This window comes from Callorhinus ursinus, unplaced genomic scaffold, assembly GCF_003265705.2.
Source record: "Callorhinus ursinus isolate GAN/ISIS: 27379988/994484 unplaced genomic scaffold, GSC_fseal_2.0 scaffold20, whole genome shotgun sequence".
Lineage (NCBI taxonomy): Eukaryota > Metazoa > Chordata > Mammalia > Carnivora > Otariidae > Callorhinus > Callorhinus ursinus.
Window position 1 is genome coordinate 11,083,807 of NW_027397082.1, and position 17,371 is coordinate 11,101,177.

The 17,371-nt window shown below is 49.0% G+C and overlaps 1 protein-coding gene across 3 annotated transcripts in view; it reads left to right on the top strand.

Moving 5' to 3' along the window:
• The window catches only part of XPNPEP1 (X-prolyl aminopeptidase 1), a 51,105-nt gene that overhangs the window by 17,607 nt on the left and 16,127 nt on the right, over positions 1–17,371 (top strand). For all 3 annotated transcript variants that reach the window (XM_025880699.2, XM_025880700.2, XM_073904221.1), the window contains 7 exons: positions 7,016–7,079; positions 8,289–8,393; positions 10,706–10,798; positions 11,122–11,265; positions 12,997–13,092; positions 15,287–15,368; positions 16,888–17,098. In XM_025880699.2, coding sequence (XP_025736484.1) covers positions 7,016–7,079; positions 8,289–8,393; positions 10,706–10,798; positions 11,122–11,265; positions 12,997–13,092; positions 15,287–15,368; positions 16,888–17,098 — 795 coding nt within the window. The remainder of the gene's footprint in view (positions 1–7,015; positions 7,080–8,288; positions 8,394–10,705; positions 10,799–11,121; positions 11,266–12,996; positions 13,093–15,286; positions 15,369–16,887; positions 17,099–17,371) is intronic.

Sequence of the window (17,371 nt, forward strand, 5' to 3'; positions counted from 1 at the left end):
CGGTACTTTTCATGCTGTGATGGGTCAGAACTTGATCCTCGAAGAGGTGAGAGGAAAGGGAGATCCTTGTGTGGAGAGGAGAAGCCACCGAAGACTAGGGTTCTGCATGTAAAAGTGGGTGAAGGGGAGGCGAGAGAGTACGAGACGTGAGTATTGGAGAAGTAGCGGATCCGGCTGGAGTAGGGGTTGGTGGCATGTGAGGAAGCTATGGTAGTGGGGTACATTACTGTTAGATTGAATAAGCAGGGGGAGGTGGGGGGAGGTGGGTGCGGTTTAGGGTGGGGGTCGGTAACAATTCTTCCATTCACCTCTGTTCTCTAGGATAGACGAACAAGATTCACCACCTTCATAGGAATGAAAGTTTCATCTTGGCTGAGGACTAGATGGATAAGTCGGTTGGCCAGCACAGCCTGGGCCTGAGTCATGAGGTCTAGGTAACAGGCGCCCCAGCATTTAAGAAGGGCAGACCCTAGTCTTGTCCCTGAGGAAATGCCCCTTTCCTCCCCCCGCCACCGCCCTCCTGTCAGGGCCAGGCTTTAGCCTCTGGACTTGGGCTTCATGTCATGTGGATTCTGTGCTGATGTACCAGTGGTGTTTTTCATTTTCTGCCTTTCAAGCATCAGGCAGTTGCCCTGGACTGATTTGATCGTAGCTATTTTATCTCAGTATTGAGCAGGATGGTGGTTCCTGTGGTGGGAGCACCTTACATGGCAATTGGTGTATGGGGTCTTCTGTAAGGCCCTCAGTCTGGGTTCTCCAGAGAGACAGAACCAATAGGATATATACTTATCTACGTAGAGAGAGACTACGTAAGATATCTACGTAGAGAGAGACTTATCCTGAGGGGATGGGCTCCCACATTAGCTCCCCTGGTTCTCAGGCATTTGAGTTTGAACTAGAACAAATGCCGTTTGAACACCAGCATTCCTGGCTCTCCAGCTTGCAGACAGCACGGATGGCGTGTGTCCTTGTCTGAGTTAAAGGCCCGAGAACCAGGAACGGTGATCTCTGAGGACGGAAGACAGATGCCTCAGCTCAAACGAGAGAGCCAATTTGACTTTCCACCATACTTTTGTTCTCTTCAGACCTTCAGTGGATTGGATGCTGAACACATCGGTAGGGCAATCTTCAGTCTGCTGATTCAGATGTGGTCTCTTCCAGAAACCACCTCACAGACATAGCCAGAAATAATGTTTTACCAGCTAGCTCTCTGGGGGTGCCTTAACCCCCAAGGTGATGCAGAAAATTCACCATCACAGTCCCCTAGCACTGTGTTGTGTGAAATCGGGTCTCTCCTCCGAGAGGGTCGTACAGTCTGTTGTGGAGTGCCAGCCAAAGACTCCTTACAGTACTACTTCATTTGTGAGCTTCCCCTCCAGGGGAGGCCTCGGTGTAGGAAAGGCTGGACCGTGAATGTTATTTGAATTAAAAGTTGAAAGTTTCTGGTTAAGGGTGGGTTGGGATTTCAGTTTGTATTCTTCTGCCTGGAGTTAGGATACAACCTATATGTTTACTAGTAGGGGATGTCCTTGTAGCCAAGATAAGCCAGGTTTATTTTGATATTCTTGGTTCTGGGTGCTGTTTGTGAGCCATTTTTTTTTTTTTTCTGTCATTATAAAGCTGTTTCTAGTCTGAAACCCTGATTGGGCCTAATATGCCCAAAGCAGTTCCTTATTAAACTGGGGAATGGCAGTGAGACTGGCCAAACCACAGGTGATATTCCAGGCTCTTCCCAGCTCTTCATCCCCTGCTAATGACCCCAGAATTTTAGAATTGGATGGCTTCTCCCTGGATGAGGAAACTGTGACTCAGGAATTTAGGTTTTTATCAGATAGTAGGGACCCATTGAGGGCTTTTGAACAAGAGAGTGACATGATTAATCAAAGGAGTAGTGTTTAGCATGGAATGGAGAAGGGACATCCTGGGAGCTGAGAAGCCATTGGGAGACCATTGCAGGATCCTGGAGTCAGGGTACGGAGGGCTTGGACTTGGTGCTGGCCTTAGGAGCAGAGAAGAAGGGAAGGGTTTGGAGGAGAAGCAGAAGGACATAGATTGAGTGCGGACCTTACAGGCCGTTGGCAGAGAGGCTTGGGAAGGTTGGAACCTGGGAGGGTTTGTGGTGCCATCCAGAGAAACAAATGAGAAGTCCTCAGTTCCTTGTTTCAGTTCCTTTGGCGAGGTGGGGCGTATTTGGGGTGACTGCTAATTGGGACTCTGGGGCCTTGCCAGGGCTGTGAGGACAAGGAGCAGGGGTTGGCTTTGTGTGTGACCTGCCATAGCAGCCTTCTCAGTAATAGAGAGGCTACTGTTCTCTGTGGCTCTTGTTCCTAATTGTTTCATTTCAGGCTAGATTCAGGGTTGATGGAATTTCTCCTAAGGGTGGGGAAGGGAGGGTGTTGGAGAATGAAGGGGAATCTTGAATTCTGTCCTTTGTGTACTTTCCAAAACACAAATACACACACCCACACACTGTTCCGTGCTAGCGAGAGAACGCACCCCGAATGCATAATTACGCAAGGCCCGGGCGCTCCAGTTGCTGTCCTCTGCAACTCTAAGGGTTCGTTCTTTGTAAACCCAGAACAAGGGTTGTGGTAACCATGAGTCTGGGCCCAGGGGCACTTTCACAGTGAGGAATTTGTCCATTCTTTCTGGTAATCTGGATGCTTTCAGGTACCATTTGAGTCAAACATTGAGATTCGTCGGTACCCCTGGCTCCAAACCAGGAGAATCATTGGTCGGGGCCAGAGCCGTACCGGCAGCGCCTTTTAGAAATCCCAGTTCTTTATCCTCCGCACCTTTAAGGCTTCATATTCTGCTCTTGGGCATAGTGCAGTCAGAGGGTCATGTCTGTCAGAGGTGACTCCACCAACTTGAGTTTTTGGCTGTTTTTATGATTCCTCCTTCTGGAAGACGTGAGTCAGATCCTCCTAACCTCTGTCCTACGCCCATTCCTTCTGGAGTTGGCTTCCTGTTTGGTATTTCTTAAACAGGCTCTCTCCTAGGGTGGAGTAGTGATTTTTATCACAGTGATTTTACCCACTGTATTAATTAGAGCATTGCTACTGCGATAACACATCTCACAGCTGTAGTGGCCTGGTACCTGTCTCTTGTTTACGCAGTGGTCTGGCGTGGGTGTTCTTGGTTGGTGGGTGTCTGTCTTCTCCTAGGAGGAGAGTGATGCAGAGATCCAGGCTCTTTCCATTCTCTGATGCCACTATTCCAGCTGCTGGCCGGAGGAGGAGCTTGGAGAGGCCACACTGCTTTTTAACTGTCCTGACCGGGACATCACTTCGGCCCCACGTTCCATTGGCGGGAACTAGTCATGTGACCCTACCTAGCTGCATGGGGACCTGGGAAATGAAGTCCCAGATGGGAATATAGTTGTTGGCAATAGTAGGAGTTTTGTTTTCATCACCTAAGGTAGGGCATGGATAAATGCCCGTCTGGATGGTCCTGAAAAATTCTGACACGTGGGAGTTCTCGGAGTGGAGTGGGAAAGCTTTGTGGAAGAGGGCATGTTTGAGCTGGATTTTGAGAGGTGGCTGAAGCTTTTTTTTTTTCTTCCTTATTTATAGATGTGCTTTATTTGGCTGTGTATTATTTACATTGTTTGTATTTGATGCCACCACTTAAAAGTTAGGTTATCTCTCATGAACACACATATATTTAGCTTCTGAAATACGAAGGGGTGGCAACATGTGGCCTGCATTCCAGCATGACTGGAATCAGAGCTGAGAAGAGCTGCTCTCTGGAAAAGTCACTTCCTTATCCTGCTTTACTGGTTTAGTTTGCTTGCATGTACCCCAAGACATTTGAGTTTGAAACCACAGTTATAATACCTTCTGGTCTGAATAATATATTATTTCCTACTGCTGCTGTAACAAAGTACCACAAACTTAGTGGCTTACAATAACACAAATCTATTAACTTACAGTTCTGGAGCTCTGGAGCCTACAGTGGGTCAGTAGGGCTATGTTTTTTTTCTCGAGGCTCCAGGGTCAATCTATTTCCTTGCCTTTTCCAGTTTCTAGAGGCCACCTGCATTCCTGGGGTTTTAGCCCTTTCTCCGTCTTCAAAGAGATGGCTAAGGTTTTAACTAGATAGAGGGAAAAAGGTTCATCTTTCCTTTTTTTATATAAAGATTTTATTTATTTATTTGACAGAGACACAGCGAGAGAGGGAACACAAGCAGGGGGAGTGGGAGAGGGAGAAGCAGGCTTCCCGCAGAGCAGGGAGCCCAGTGCGGCGCTCGATCCCAGGACCCTGGGATCATGACCTGAACCGAAGGCAGACGCTCAACGACTGAGCCACCTATGTGCGCCAGGTTCATCTTTCCTTTTGCTTGTTCGTTTATTCGGCAGATATCAGTTGAGGACCACATGCTGTGATGAGGAGGAGCTAGCCATGCCATGATCAGAGAGAGCCTCTGATTGGCACAAGAAACAGCATGTGCAAAGGCCCTGAGGCAGGAACGAGCTTGGGAAGTACAAAGAGCAGTGTGTGGCTTGAATGTCTTGAGTGGCTGGGAGAGTGGAGGAGAGCTCTGAGAGGACAGTAGGGCCTGGTCAGGCAGTACCTTGGGAACTGGGCTGGGGTTTGGATTTTACCCTAAGTATGATGGGGAGCTATTGGCGGGTTTTGAGCAGGATGCTAACATGGCCTATATAGACATTTGGGAAAGCTCACTCTGAGTGTGTGTGAAGAATGGATTGTTGGGTCCCTGGTCCAGGGGGAGATGATGGAGGCCTGGACTGAGTGCTGGTCTTAGAGATGGAGAGAAATGGTGGTTTTGGAGAAAAAGCCAATAGCTCTGCTTCCTTGTTTCTTTTTCCCGGCATGCTAAGGCTTTGGCTTATTTTAGACCTTTTTCTGTTCTCTGGGGAGAATGTTCTTGGGTTTTGCCAGCTTCACAACTGGGGGAAGAGTGGGCGGCCCAGGCCCAGTGCTTGTCTGGACTCTGCCTAGCCCGTTGGTGTGGAGGTGACAGCTTCGGTCAGTGACGGCTTCCTGGCGTTTTGACTACTTAGGTCATGTCTAGACGTTCTTGCCCAGACCTTGTCTTGATCCCAAACCAAACATGTTCACCTGCTGTTAATTCCACCTCCCTTTGGAGAAACCTGCCCCCTGCCTTTGCTGATAGGCAGCTCCTTCGAGAGGCCCTGTCCCTGGAAGAGGCAGGAGAGCTGCGTCCCTGCGTGGAAGAGTCTTGCTGGGCCGACACGAGCAGGGCCTTCTCTGCCAGCCCTGCGCTGGCATCCTCACTGTATGTCGTAGGTGGGTGAGCCCCAAGCAGGGGGACCGCCTCGCCCGTCAGGAGTGTCCCCTGTGTTGTCCCCATTGTGCACCCTGAGTTACAGCACGAGAGTTACTTTTGTTGACCTCATTTGCGCAGCCTCTTGGTGGCTTTTTCACACACGATTCAGGAAGAAACTAATACTGTCTGTTCCATTGTGCATATGCAGCGTTCTCAGCTTTCTGGTGAGTTGTTTTAAACATTAACTTCGTCTTCCTCACAACAATCCTGGGAGAAGGGTGGGAACTCTCCTATGCCCTCCATTTTTCTTTAGTCTTGCACCCAGGGATTACTGGGTTATAATCAAATGAGAAATCTGCAGCTCATCAGTGCTGCTGGCGGCCATTTCTTCTTGTTCTTACTGCTAAGAGCAAGTGTTCCTCTGTGTTCTGGGGTAAAACATGTACCTGCTCCCGCTTGCAGCAGTCTGAGGAGAGCTGCTTTAGATGAGGAACCCAGCTGAGAGGTGCAGTGAGACTTGCTGCAGACCACCTAGCGGGGCCTGCTGGGCCTGGGCAGGGCGCCCCGAGAGCTCCTCCGGCATCTCCGTGGGTAGCGGTCCTTTGCCTGCAGCTGCCTCAGTGAAAGGGGCAGGAGTGAGACGTGGGTGCCTTCTCACCCCTCCTTCGTGGTGACCTAAAGGTGCCTTGGTCCGGCAGCGCCATTCTCCATCCTCAGCGCTCCTACGCCTGCCAGGCGCTTTAGCTCAGGAGAAAGCTGCCAGCGCTAGAAGGGGCAGCAGCTTTGGTTTCCAGCACACCACATCCGGGCCCTGCTCCTGACCTGGGAGTGGGCACGTTGCTTAAAGATTCTGGCCTCACCCCTCAGTGTTCTCATCTGCCAGGTGTCTTACCCTGGAGAGTCGTTACGAGGATGAGAGATAATGTGTCCTATGGGAGCAGCATGGCAGAGTGCTTCAGAGCCCAAGTTCAGAGCCCGCCCCGTCCACTGTGTGACTTTGGGGAAGTTACTTCACTCTCTGTGCTTCAAGGCTGTTGGCAGAAGTACCCCATGGCCATGTACCCTCTGCACGGGAATGAGAACTGCCTGTGTTCTTCAGTTTCCCAGCCCCTTCCATTTAGAGGCAAAGGGATGGCAAAGACCTGGTTTGGGACATGACGTTTTCTTTTGCTGAAGCCTCCTGGATCGGAGGAAGTGTTTCCATTTATTCCGTAATAGGAAGGGACAGGGTCTGCATGGGAGCGTTTGGTGATGCTACCTTGGAGGGGAACACACACAGGAAGTTCGGAAACAGGCTCATGCCTAAAGAGATCTCAGAGAATTATTGGCACCTAAAACAGAAATTCAGCCTTTCCTTTCAGAAAAATAACAGATGCCTAAATGTCAGTGGCAAAGGAAGGGGGGGGAGGCTGTTGGGGTGTTTTTTGAGTAAGATCTCGATGAGGAAAGAGCAGTTTATTATGTTTTGTCTTGATTTGCTTTGTTTTCCAGAAGAAGAAATAGAGGCTAGCGGGAATAGCTCTTTTAGCCCTTACTTATTTAGGGTCTTCTGCAGTGTGTGCTAATTTTTTTTTTTTCATGTTCAGCTTGACTTTTAAGCTAGACTGTTCAGCTTGAGTTTTAAGCTAGACCGTTCCTTGAAGGTGCCAAGGCTTCGCCAGCCTCTGTGTCCCTGCTGGGCCTTGCACACAACTGGGCACGTGGAGAGCAGTTGGTACGTGATGGGTCCAGGTCCACTTCATCATCCTTTTTGTTTTCCAGAGCGAGTACATTGCTCCGTGTGACTGCCGGCGGGCCTTCGTCTCTGGATTTGATGGCTCTGCGGGTGAGTTGCTAAATTTTCTCTTCTGTTCTTTCTGTACTTTTGTTCGCTTCCCAAAAATAACTGGGCCAAGTTTCAGCCTGTGACAGAACCAGAAAGAAAATGTAAACCAGACACTCCCCCCTTGAGCCTCTGCAGAAAGGTGTGAACTCCCAGCATCCCCCAGCTCTCAAAGTTCACCTTTTAGTGGCCCTTTTCTCAGTGCTTTTGCTATTAAAGTTTTATTTATTTTTCTTGCCGTTATTTTTTTTTTGCTAGTAACGTTTTAAAACATTTTTATTTAAAAATATTTTGAACTTTTTACTGACTATAGCATACATACAGTAAGTTGTATCAAACTGAAAATACCAAGAAATGGGACCCTAGGGGCACCCCAGATCCCCTGCCTTAGCTTGCTGGTCCTGTGTAATTCTCTTACGTGCTTGGCTTTGGGGCTCAGTAATTTCACTTTCAGTTTAAATAACAAAGGTTAACTTCAAGCTACATTGGTGCCCTGCCCTAACTTGTCCAAAACTGTTGTGCTCTTGAGGTTTAGGGTAATTTCCCCCGCCCCTCAGACTCCCATCTGTTGAGCTAGCTAGACTCGGCAAGAACTGCTTCCTTTCCTATACGTGCTTGTGTTGGTTGGCACCTCAGGATTGCTTTTGGCTGGCACCTCTGCTGAAAGCCTGGGGTTCTGCCAGGCCTGTAGGAACTGGGCAGGTGGGGGTGGGAGGTGTCAGCCCCCTGCTGGTGACCAGTGAGTCCTGTGAGTACTTAAGAGTACACTTGGTTTCTCTCAGAAAGGTGAAGCAGTTCCCTTGGGGTATTTGGTGGAACAGAAGGCTGTGATCACTGTGCAAGAATCATTTTCACCTCCATCTTGTTGAATATGAGGCTGTTTTGACCATAGGTGCATAGTCCCCGGTTCTGCTGGCCTTGACTTGTGCTGTGCAAATGGGGTTCTGGGCCAGGACTGGGCAGCCAGGGCTGCCTGCAGACTGAGTCCTTCAGAGCTTGACCCACAGCTGGTTCTCAGTGGCATCGTCTTCTCTGGCCTAGAGTTTTTCCTGGAGTCGAAGGCCCATCTGTCCCGCTAGAGTGAGTGCTGGTGGGAGGCTGGGCCACACAGGAGCCAGTGCTTCTCACTGTGCTTGCCAGCCTGTTGCCGCTGTGTGCAGCTTCCATGTGGTCATCAGAAACCTTTCGCTTTCTTTGGCGCCCCTGCTCCAGGCACGGCCATCATCACAGAAGAGCATGCGGCCATGTGGACTGATGGACGCTACTTTCTCCAGGCAGCCAAGCAGATGGACAGCAACTGGACGCTCATGAAGATGGGTGTGTAGAGGCATGGCCAGCCCAACCTGAGTTGGCCAGCTTTGGGAAGGGACCCTCGAGGCCTCAGGGTTTCTGGATCTTAACCTTTTGATGAGGTCGAGGACCCTTTTGAGAATTCAGGGTGGGTTAGTCTGCTTGGGCTGCCATAACAAAATACCATAGACTAGGGGACCTAAACGACAGAAATTTGTTTTCTCAGTTCTGAAGGCTGGAAGTCAGAGATCAGGGTGCTAGCCCGGTCAGGTTCTGGGGACAGCCCAGCTCCTGATGGACAGATGGCCGCCTTCTCACCTGGCAGAGAGAGAGCTCTCTCTTCTTCTACTTAAAGGGCCACCAGTTCTGTCAGATGAGAATGCCACCCTTATGACTGCAACATACGAATTTTGGCAGGACACGATCCAGTTCATGGCATAAGAAAGCCCTCTTTCTCTCACATATACATGCAGACACACACACAGAGGAAGGCATTTGTTATAAATGGACAGGCTGGCAGACTTTAAACTTTTTGATTGTATGCCTCTGTTAATGGTGCGTGCACGCACCCTCAACATATATGTATACTTATTTATAGGTTTATACACATGTACTGGTGTCCATCTGCATTTCAAATGTGAGCATAGCTTAATTTCTTTATTTTTTAGAAAAAATACAAAAAGACATCTTAATACTTTCTGTTTGCACCCCAGTGGATCATTCAGTGTACCCCTGGGGTGTGGGTATCTCTCTTTGGGGCCCACATCTCCAGCTGTCAGCACTTTGGGGGTCAGAGTGTCAGAGAAGCGAATTCTGTCTGCCTGTTCCTTATGTGGCGGCCCCGGGGGACGAGTCCTCCTTCCTTCCAAGTCCCTCTCTACTTCGCTGTGTCTTCCCTAACCCCCCCTTTCCTCAGGCATCTCTCCTGTGTAGGGAAATTCTGGGGGGTTTGGTTGGGGAGTGATTCATCCCTGGGATTTTGCCAGATATCTGTCTGCTAGGAAATAGCATGACTTCATCCTATAAAAGTCATACTAGGGGCATTAAAAGAAACTTCGTTAGTAAGTGGCTTTTTAGCGGTTTGGAAGAAAATAGCAAAGAATCAAATAGCAAAATAACAAGTCAGTGCCAGTTTTTAGGCAGTTTTTTGGAATTGAGATTCATGAGCTCATTTCTTTATAAACCTTTGAGCTTCCCCTCTGTGGTTATGTGGTTATCAGCAGGCAGTAGGGAAAACAGTAAAGATAAGTACTGTTTTAGAACATATGAACTTTCACTCTAAATATAGATCTGTTTCACCAAAATGATAACTTTTTAGTAAAAATCTGATCAGTTAAGAAGCATACATCCAAACGTAGAAGGTATTGGCTTAGATTAAAGAAAAACTGGAATATCAAAAATAATTTCAGTTCCTCTGTTGAAGCTTATTTGCGGTTCTAGGACTAGTCTCTTGGAAACGGGAAGGGCTGTTTGCTCTTGGGAATTGGGAAGGCAGGGAGCCATCGTAGAGATGATGGTGACGGGACCTGTGCAGCCCTCTTGTAATCTTTCGAAAGATTTCTTTGCTTCTGAGACTTGTGTTCAGCTGTCCAGTCAGGCCTGGTTCAGGAGTGGGCGCCTCCTGTCTGCCACCCACCCTGCCTTCCAGCGAGGGAAGAGCACTGTGGCCCGTGTTTTCCTTACCTGGTGTGGGGTGTAAGCGAGGTCCCCAGCTCCCAGCCTTCACCAGTCGCCACCCAGGTGCTCATCAAGTGCCCAGTAGTGGTAAAGTGACCAAAGGCTGGGGGAATGTTCTTTGCAATGACACATGTACCATTGTTGCTGTGATTCTCAGGATGCCATTTTTACCAGGAGTCGAATGAAAATCTTGCCTTTACTTTCTTTCTTTCTTTTTTTTTTTTTGGTCTTCTTATCCCTATGCTTTTTTTTTTTTAAGATTTATTTATTTATTTTAGAAAGAGAGATGGGGGAGAGCATGAGTGGGAGGGGCAGAGGGAGAGGGAGAGAGAATCTCAAGCAGACTCCATGCTGAACACAGCCCGACTTGGGGCTTGATCCCACAAACCTGAGATCATGGCCTGAGCCAAAACCAAGAGTTGGATGCTTAACCAGCTGTGCCACCCGGGTGCCCCATCGTATGCTTTTGAATATACCATCTTACCCTCCTTGCATCCTTCCAGGATTAAGGAAAGTTCACATTTTTCAAGTGCTGCCAACCCACCTTACAGAAGGTGCTTCATAAGGACCCTGTTATCATGTTGGTGGATTGCATCCTTCTGGGTAGAACTATGAGCTTGGGTCCATTGGGAATAGTTTCTTCTATGTGCTTTCCTCTGTAGGTCTGAAGGACACACCAACTCAGGAAGACTGGCTGGTGAGTGTACTTCCTGAAGGATCCAGGGTTGGTGTGGACCCATTGATCATTCCTACAGGTGAGTGAGCTGGAGTCCTTCCAGCGTGGGTGAGGAAATGACTTCTAGATGGGTCTCCATACTCTTTGTTTGCTTGTGGGACTTGGATTATTTGGGGGCTCAGCATGACTTGATGTCATGATAAAGGTCAAGGTGAAGAAAAGAGTTCTGGCAGAGAGGCAGGGGAAGGCTATGGGTGGTGAAGATAACCTTTTTATAGTTCCTCACCCTGCGAACCCGGCACCGGGCCACGGGAGGCTCGCCTTTCAGAAGGCACTGCTGCCTGCCTCAGCTGAAATGGCATTTGGTTCACGCATGGCTGGGCCGCGTGTATTCCTCCCCAGATTACTGGAAGAAGATGGCCAAGGTTCTGAGAAGTGCAGGCCACCACCTCATTCCTGTCAAGGAGAACCTCGTGGACAAAATCTGGACAGACCGCCCTGAGCGCCCATGCAAGCCCCTCCTCACACTGGGTCTGGACTACACAGGTCAGAACCCTGCTGCACCCATCGGGGGCCCCCGGCCACCATCCCCTCCACCTGTCACCGCTCTCCCCATCCCAGTCCTCTGCATCAGAGCTGAACTTGAGCTGAGGGCAGGATTTGGCCCCACCCTGGCACCAGTGCGGCATTTGATGAAAGCAGGAGCTTTATTTGTTTCCACAGTGGCTACCTACTTGCCACTTATTTTACATAATTTATTCTTGCCACGCTCTTCTGGGCAGACCTTTGGCGGCTGCTAAGATGGCTTTTCTACCACACTGCCTCTCTAACATGTCTGATACTGGAAATGGCCGGGGCGGGGGTGGGGCGCGGGTTTCTAGGTTCCATTTCCTTTCCTTCTGCCCACATTGGTAGATTTACCTTCCTAGGCACCACCCCCCAACCCTGCATCTAGTACCTTCTGCCTTAGAGGCTTTGGGCGTGGGTGGGTTTCTTTGGCCTGTGTGATAGTGGTTGGTGAAGAGCGAGCGCTGTGAACCATTCGTGGGAGCTGAAAGTGTGGATTTATGGAACAGCGAGGGATGCAGAGAGAGGCCAGGGATGTGGGGCTGCAGGGGAGGGAGCCGTGCTGTAGAAACAGAAGAGGAGAGGTGGATGGGGGATGTCTGGAATGCAGGCAGATTGCCCAGAGGGGTCCTGGGAAGAAAGCATTGCAGCCCAGACTCTTGCCAAGTTTTAAACAGCATTCCCGAGCTGATCTTCAAAGCGGTGTTGGTTGTGGGGGCAGCCCTCAGCTTGCTTTCCCTGTGACGCCCTAACCAGAGGGTAGCACAGACTGAGGGGGATAGGTCCAGTGAGTGGCCCAGGGTCAGCTAAACATTTTCCGTGAGAGTGTTTTGAATTTTTTTTAACTGAATCAGAGGCTTGAACCTATTACTGGTAGGAGAGGGGAGAGCAGATGTTGGGGGGTAAGACATTTGTTTAGCAAACATGAGTGCCTACTACGTGCGGGACACTGTGCCAGGTGCTGGGTGAATATGGCAGATGGTTACCCTGTTCCCAGGGGGTTGTAACCTGAGTTGTAAATAAGTGCTGTTTCATGGCGGGTGGTAGTGGTGGTCATGGTGGTGATGGGGTGAGCTTCTCTAGGGCCACAGTTTCATCTGGAGAGCCACAGGGAGACCCTGGCTGTGACAGGGCAAGTGTGATTTGGGAGCATTAGTCACAGTGAGTCAGACGGCAGGGAGTTCCTAGGTCTTGGCACCAAGACGCGAGTCTCTGGGCTCCAAGAACGTGAAGTGGTGGGTGGTATCCCCCTGGCCTCTAAGACTGGCTGAGTTTTCTCTGCCAGGCAGTATGTTCTCATAGCCCCCTGTGCTTCTGCAACTGTGTCAGTCTTTACACAGAAGTATAGCTATTGCTGGATTAATTGTCTGTCTTACAATCTAGAAGATTCTAGAGAGATTGTAAGCCCCATGAGGTCAGGGGCAGGGCATCGCTCAGAGCTGGAACTACAGTGACCAGGCACAGCGCCTGGCAGATATCTATGCCTGGGAAGTCTAGATACTTCGTACACACTTGTTCGATGAACAGATGCATTAATTTTGTGGGTGAGGCAGTCAGGGCTCTGGAAAGTCAACAGGCTAGGACTTGTTTGCTCAAGTGATATGCTCTCTCTAGGATGTGGTGCTGGTTAGCGGTGTCCGAGATGGGTTCTTCTACTTGGTTCCCGAGGGTCCCCGGAGCGAGAGTTGCAAGCACATTTGTTTCTTGCAGGCATCTCCTGGAAGGACAAGGTTGCAGACCTTCGGTTGAAAATGGCTGAGAGGAACGTCGTGTGGTTTGTGGTCACTGCCCTGGATGAGATTGCATGTAAGAGCTCTGGCTTTAGTGTTTGGGCATGTTACCCCGTCTCTCCCTGGGTTCTCTGGGAATCTGTGTGTTCAGGCCAATCAGCTTTCTGAGTGGCCAGGGAATAAACAAAAGACTGTGTCACCAAATGGGTATATGATACACCAAATAGGACGGAGAAAGAATTATAGAGAATGCGGAGAGGAATGTGGCTTTTCCCAAAGTAGTATTACAGCTAGGGGCTGATGTTAAATCAGTGGTGATGTCCACCCCTGGCCAGTCTCTTCAGGACTGTGACACCACTGAGGAAGGACATTTCTTCCTAACATTTTGAGTCTATCGACATTCATGTGTGTCTCTGTTTGTAGAAGTGGCATCATAGAAGATTATTTTTTTCTCTATGCTTTTCCTCTAGTTCCCTAAGTTCTTCACAGTGAGAGTGTTCTAGAAATACTTCTACCTCAGAAAACTCAGGAACTAAAAATTCTTCACCAACCTTTTTGATACAGTAGCAGTTTGTGAATCTTTATGTAACCCTTATGTAATTGTTTAGTACCTTGTCATCCTCCAGAACCTGAAGGAATCTGGTTGAACCTTCCTGTCCTGTCTTCTGTTTTCTGATTGGATTTGACCCAGGGTTAACTGTTAACTACTTTATCTTTTTATTTTCTCACTAGAGAAAGAGACCCTACTACACAGTGTCCTATCTTTCCAATCCCCAGCCCCAAAACTTTGTCAGATGTTAGTGATGCTTGACAGGTATGTCACGTATCAGTGATCGATATTCTTAATTAATTAACAACCTTGACATTAGAGAAAATAGCATATATAAAGTTAATTTCTCCCTTTGATTTTAAGAAAACACATTCCTGTTGTGGAAAACCTGGAAAATGTAGAGGAAGTAAAAAGAAGAAAAAAAATCACCTAATATTTTGTTGCCCAGAGATAGTCACTGTTAATATTCTGTGCATATATAAATTTTATAGCTTGAGTTTTCCAATGTATCAGTATACTCTAAGCATGTATAATCATGATTTAAGTTAATATAAATATCCTATCATCTGGTTATACCATAATTTATTTAACCGTTACCCTAAGGATGACCTTTGAGTTATTTCTGATTTTCCCATGATTTTGTTATGATGCTACCATCAAAATCTTAGTGCATCAGAATCTGTGTCTTGGTTTCCGATGATTTTCTTCTATTTGTGGCTGGCTTTTAGGGGTGGTATTACGGGTTAGAGGGTGTGTGCGCGGTAGTGCTTTGGACCCATCTTGCCATTTACCTGCCAGAAATGTTTATGGTGGGTGTGAATATGCCTGTCCTGCCACACCCTCGCCAGTCCCAGGTACTGTCGTTTTTAGAAAGTGCTAGTCTGATAGGTGAAAGAAGTTGCATTGCTTTACTGAGAGAAGCCATTATTCTAAAATAGAGCCAGTACTTTTCTCACCAGGGTCTTTTTTGTTATACTGTGTTCTTCAGGAGAGCAAGCATCAGGCTGTGCTTTCTGCTGGCCCCCGTAATTTCTTAAACATACAATGACCTCCCCCAACCCCTCTTGACACTGGCTGTAGGCGGGTCCTCCACCCTGGTTGGGTACCACAGCCTGCCCTTGGGTGGGCTTGGATTTGAGTTTCATTCATGGGCCTAAGCCCTGCTGACTCACTGCTTTTGTTCCTGTGTTGGAAGCTCCGCCTCCATGGGGGCTCCTTGACTCTTAGCCAGAGGGCCTTATTTGGGTTCCCTCATCGTGGGTGGGTCTCAGTTTTTCTACCCTAGTCGTTTGCTTCGGAAGGGAGAGAGCGCTTGGCTCTTTTCCCTTCACTTGGGAGTGCCAGAGGTTTTCCCTGCGGCAAGGCCAGGCCTGGCAGGTCACCACCGGGTGGACCATTTCAACTCTTTGTTTGGAGGGTAATTCTCAAGTTTTTGACTAACTTCCACTTTGTTCCCGGGACAGTGATGCGGCAGCTTGAGAAACAGTTCTGGTGCCATCATTTGGTGGACATGAGCAACTGCAGCTCAGAGGTGGAACCAGGAAGTCAGGTTTCCTGCTTTTCTGAGAGATGCCACCAAATCCTTCCAGGGAAGCCTTCCACAGATGCCAAAGTGCTTCCCTCCCCCTCTAATCTACCTGTTAAAATCTCAAGTCAGGCAGGTGACAGGGTCTTTCTTTTTTTTTTTCTTTTTCTTTTCTTTTTTTTTTTTTTTTTAAAGGGCTGTTCAATCTCCGAGGGTCAGATGTGGAGCACAATCCGGTGTTTTTCTCCTATGCAGTCATAGGATTGGAGACGATCATGTGAGTGTTTGCCCCACATCGGAAAGTCCTTCCTTCCTCGAAGCTCCTCAGATGCCCTGTCTCCCCTTCCTTGCTGGTCAACCCCATCACTGTCTGAGGTCCTGCTGATGTGCTGCTTTTCTTCTGCGAATTTCCCCTTTCCTGCCTCTCTCTTCCTTTCCCTCTGGTCTTCCTAAACACTAGGTATTTTTTACATCTTGCCTCTCTCTTAATTCTCAAATGACTTGAAATCTATGGAAGTATCTCTAGTACTAGGAGATTAAAAAAATAAGTAGGCAGGGACATCAGAACAAAACCGGAATGAGGTTAGTTCACAAAATTTCTGCGGCAAGGTCTTGGTCAGGCCACACATTTGATTTTGTTTTATAGCAGCCATTGCAAAGGGATATATGGGCTCCATTATACAATCCTGGGTCCACAATTCAAATAAACCCAGGCATTTCGAAGGTCAGAAATGACACAGGAAAACCCCCTCAGTTGTGCTTTGTCGAATTGTCTATCTGTTAAAGAATTGCTGTGGCCTTCCTGTGGTTGCTCTTTGATTTGGATGGCTCTCTTTATTCTGATAAAGTTTATGAAGTTGCTAGGGTCTCTATTGCGTGCCAGGACGAATGAGGCAGGCAGGGTCCTGGGATAGAGTTGGGGAGATGAGTGTCTCTTCAGGGGATTCAGGCATGTAAGTGGGCACTGACTTGACAGTGGGGTGGGTTCGGGTATTATCGGAGGGGCCTAGCCTACCCTGGGGGGGCGGTCAGAAGAGACTGACAAGTAATATTGAAGCAGAGATCAAGGGCACGTGAGAGTTGGCTAGGTGAATGGGGAGCAAAAGGAATGGTGATCTGAACAGAGGGAATAGCATTGGCGGTGGCTCTGGGCAGGAGAGAGCACAGTGCCTGCAGAGGACCTGGAGTGGTTCAGTGCGGTTGGAACGTGGAGTGTGAGGCCGGAGGGTGAGCAGGGGCCATGTAACAGAAGACCTGTGAGCCAAGTCCAGGAGCTCAGACCTTTATTCTGAGGACACGGGAGAGCGTTTGAATGGATTTTTCACAAGGAACCACAGCAGGATCAGGTTGGCAAGTCATAAAGAATACTGTGGCTGTGCAAATGGGCTGGCGGGGGGCAGGACTGGGTGCAGGGAGACCAGCTAGGAGGCTGTGGCACTAATCCGGTGGGGAGTCCGTGCAGCCTGAGCCTGGCTGGTGACTGGGGAGGGTTGGAGGCAAAGCTGGACAGATTTGATGGGGGTTTAGACTGTAGGTCCAGTGATCTTAGTGGAGGGAAGGAAGGACATCAGGGACAGTGCCCAGGTCCTGGCTGGGGGAATGAGGTGGACGGTGATAACATATACAGGGGTAGGGACACAACTTGGAGAGCAGGATTTGGGAGAGGCATGGGGAGGAAGGAGAAGCTGCTTGGTTTTGATTGCTAGAAGATGGAGTGTGTCTGTGGGTCCGTCTTCCCCCAGCTCTCGCTCACATGCCCTCCTTTCTCTGTTGTCTTACCTCTCGCCCCTCTGCAGGCTCTTCATTGATGGTGACCGCATAGATGCCCCCAGTGTGAAGGAGCACCTGCTCTTTGACTTGGGCCTGGACGCAGAATACAGGATCCAGGTGCTTCCCTACAAATCCATCCTGAGCGAGCTCAAGGCTCTTTGTACCAATCTCTCTCCGAGGGAGAAGGTGTGGGTCAGCGACAAAGCCAGCTATGCCGTGAGCGAGGCCATCCCCAAGGTTCGTAGCCCTGCTAAGGGCCATGCGCGTTCAAAGCCTGTCACGTTCCAACTGCCAGCCTCTTCCCAGTTCCAGCATCTTGCAGCTTTGTCTTTGAAACAGACGCTGTGCTGGAAGATCTCTGGGACTAGCTGTCAGATCAGAGATGCCCCCTCGCTGGAAGAGCCCTTTGGGCTGGAGCCATATTCAGAGCCTGAGGGCCCTTAGAACTCATGGAGTCCTCTGTGTTTTCCAGAGTGTGGCATGAGAGATGATTTTAGGTGGTAGACATTC